Source organism: Nanorana parkeri, unplaced genomic scaffold (genome assembly GCF_000935625.1).
Source record: "Nanorana parkeri isolate BGI_ZX_2015 unplaced genomic scaffold, ASM93562v1 scaffold2130, whole genome shotgun sequence".
NCBI lineage: Eukaryota > Metazoa > Chordata > Amphibia > Anura > Dicroglossidae > Nanorana > Nanorana parkeri.
The window spans coordinates 4,676-6,231 of record NW_017308398.1 but is presented as its reverse complement, the minus strand read 5'-3'; the positions used below and the strand labels follow the sequence as shown (position 1 = coordinate 6,231).

The window sequence follows — 1,556 nt, the reverse complement described above, 5'->3', positions numbered from 1 at the left end:
CCTTCCCTTCAGTCTTGCACAGTTTGACATTTGCATAACTCCGCCCACTGCTTGCCTCGGGCCTTCCCTTCAGTCTTGCACAGTTTGACATTTGCATAACTCCGCCCACTGCTTGCCTCGGGCCTTCCCTTCAGTCTTGCACAGTTTGACATTTGCATAACTCCGCCCACTGTTTGCCTCAGTGCAGAGTGCTGGGATGTTCTCTATGTACTGGCCCCTCCCACTCACCATTATCTGACCCACTGATGACATCATGCGGTTGATGAGGGGAGGAGCCAGCGAAGGTCAAATATACCTAATATCTCCGCTCTGTCCCCAGGTTTCGTCATCTGCTGGTTCTGCCCTCTGGTCACGCCCCCAACCTCGGGGGGGCCGGCGTACAGCTACCTCCCGGACTACGACGTATAGTGGTCGCCGTGGGCGGAGCCTCACCCGTCCGAAAACTCAGACCGCCTCCTCCAAGCTGCTGTCTCCACCTCCCTCTACGGCCGGAGTGTCGGCTCTGTCTCTGGGCAGCCACCAATGGTCAGTATAATAGGGGGGAGGCGGCTCTAGTGGACTCCGCCCCCTCCCCGCGACCCGTCTGGTCTTTGCACTGCGTGACGTCACGCCACCGAATACCTGTTACCGAAAAAACTGCTGAAGCCGAATCGCGATCGTCCAGTTTCGGGCACCTGCGGCATCGTGAATTCCTGAATCCCACCACCCGCGCCAGGCAGGGGGAGTCTCACACCTTCCGCTGCAGATTTAAAGGGACGTTTTCTAATGGGAATGTCAGTGTCCGGGTGGAGTGACCCTTTAATTTCTTCCTGTGGTTTGTGCAATTCTGTTTTTATTCCCCCTCTGCGCCCTCTGGACGCGGTCACCTCCCACGCACATGAAAGGAGGCGGGACCAGCAGCAAAAAACCCCTGGAGGGCGGAGTTCATGAGGAGATCACCAATGGCATGGTAAGACAGAGTTTTAGGTGGGTGTGGTCAGTTCACAGCCTGCGGCCAGGGGGGCGACGATCCCTATAATGGCATTATTATTATTATTAGAGGCACTTTCGTGGCCAGAAAAATGGAAACCCCCTTTTGGCTCTTTTAACCCTTTCCTGAGTCAGTCGGCCATCTTGGACTTGGACCCGAGATTTCCTGGACAGGACAACGGATCGGATCATTCAGGAGATTACTTTTTAATTGGTTTTTAATGTTATTTATTTTTTTAGCTCGGCACTCAGGGAATGCTAAACTGTCCCCTCAGTGTTATTTTATGTCATCTCAGCATGCCCTGAGTGCCGTTCTAGCAGCTTGATGGATCCGGGCCGTTGTGTATTCCAGGACTGGTCCTTGTTCCGGCCGTGACCGTCTCCTGTACTATGTCTGCAGTCTCTGACCGTCTCCTGTACCATGTCTGCAGTCTCTGACCGTCTCCTGTACTATGCCTGCAGTCTCTGACCGTCTCCTGTACCATGTCTGCAGTCTCTGACCGTCTCCTGTACCATGTCTGCAGTCTCTGACCATCTCCTGTAGTATGTCTGCAGTCTCTGACCATCTCCTGTAGTATGTCTGCAGT

General features: G+C 54.0%; 1 protein-coding gene across 1 annotated transcript in view; it reads left to right on the top strand.

Moving 5' to 3' along the window:
* LOC108800776 (palmitoyltransferase ZDHHC3-like) overlaps window positions 1-434 on the top strand; it is a 5,232-nt gene extending 4,798 nt beyond the window's left edge. Inside the window, exon 9 of the mRNA XM_018572775.1 lies at window positions 302-434. Coding sequence (XP_018428277.1) covers window positions 302-408 — 107 coding nt within the window. The 3' untranslated portion in view covers window positions 409-434. The remainder of the gene's footprint in view (window positions 1-301) is intronic.
* The last annotated feature ends 1,122 nt before the right edge of the window (window positions 435-1,556 follow it).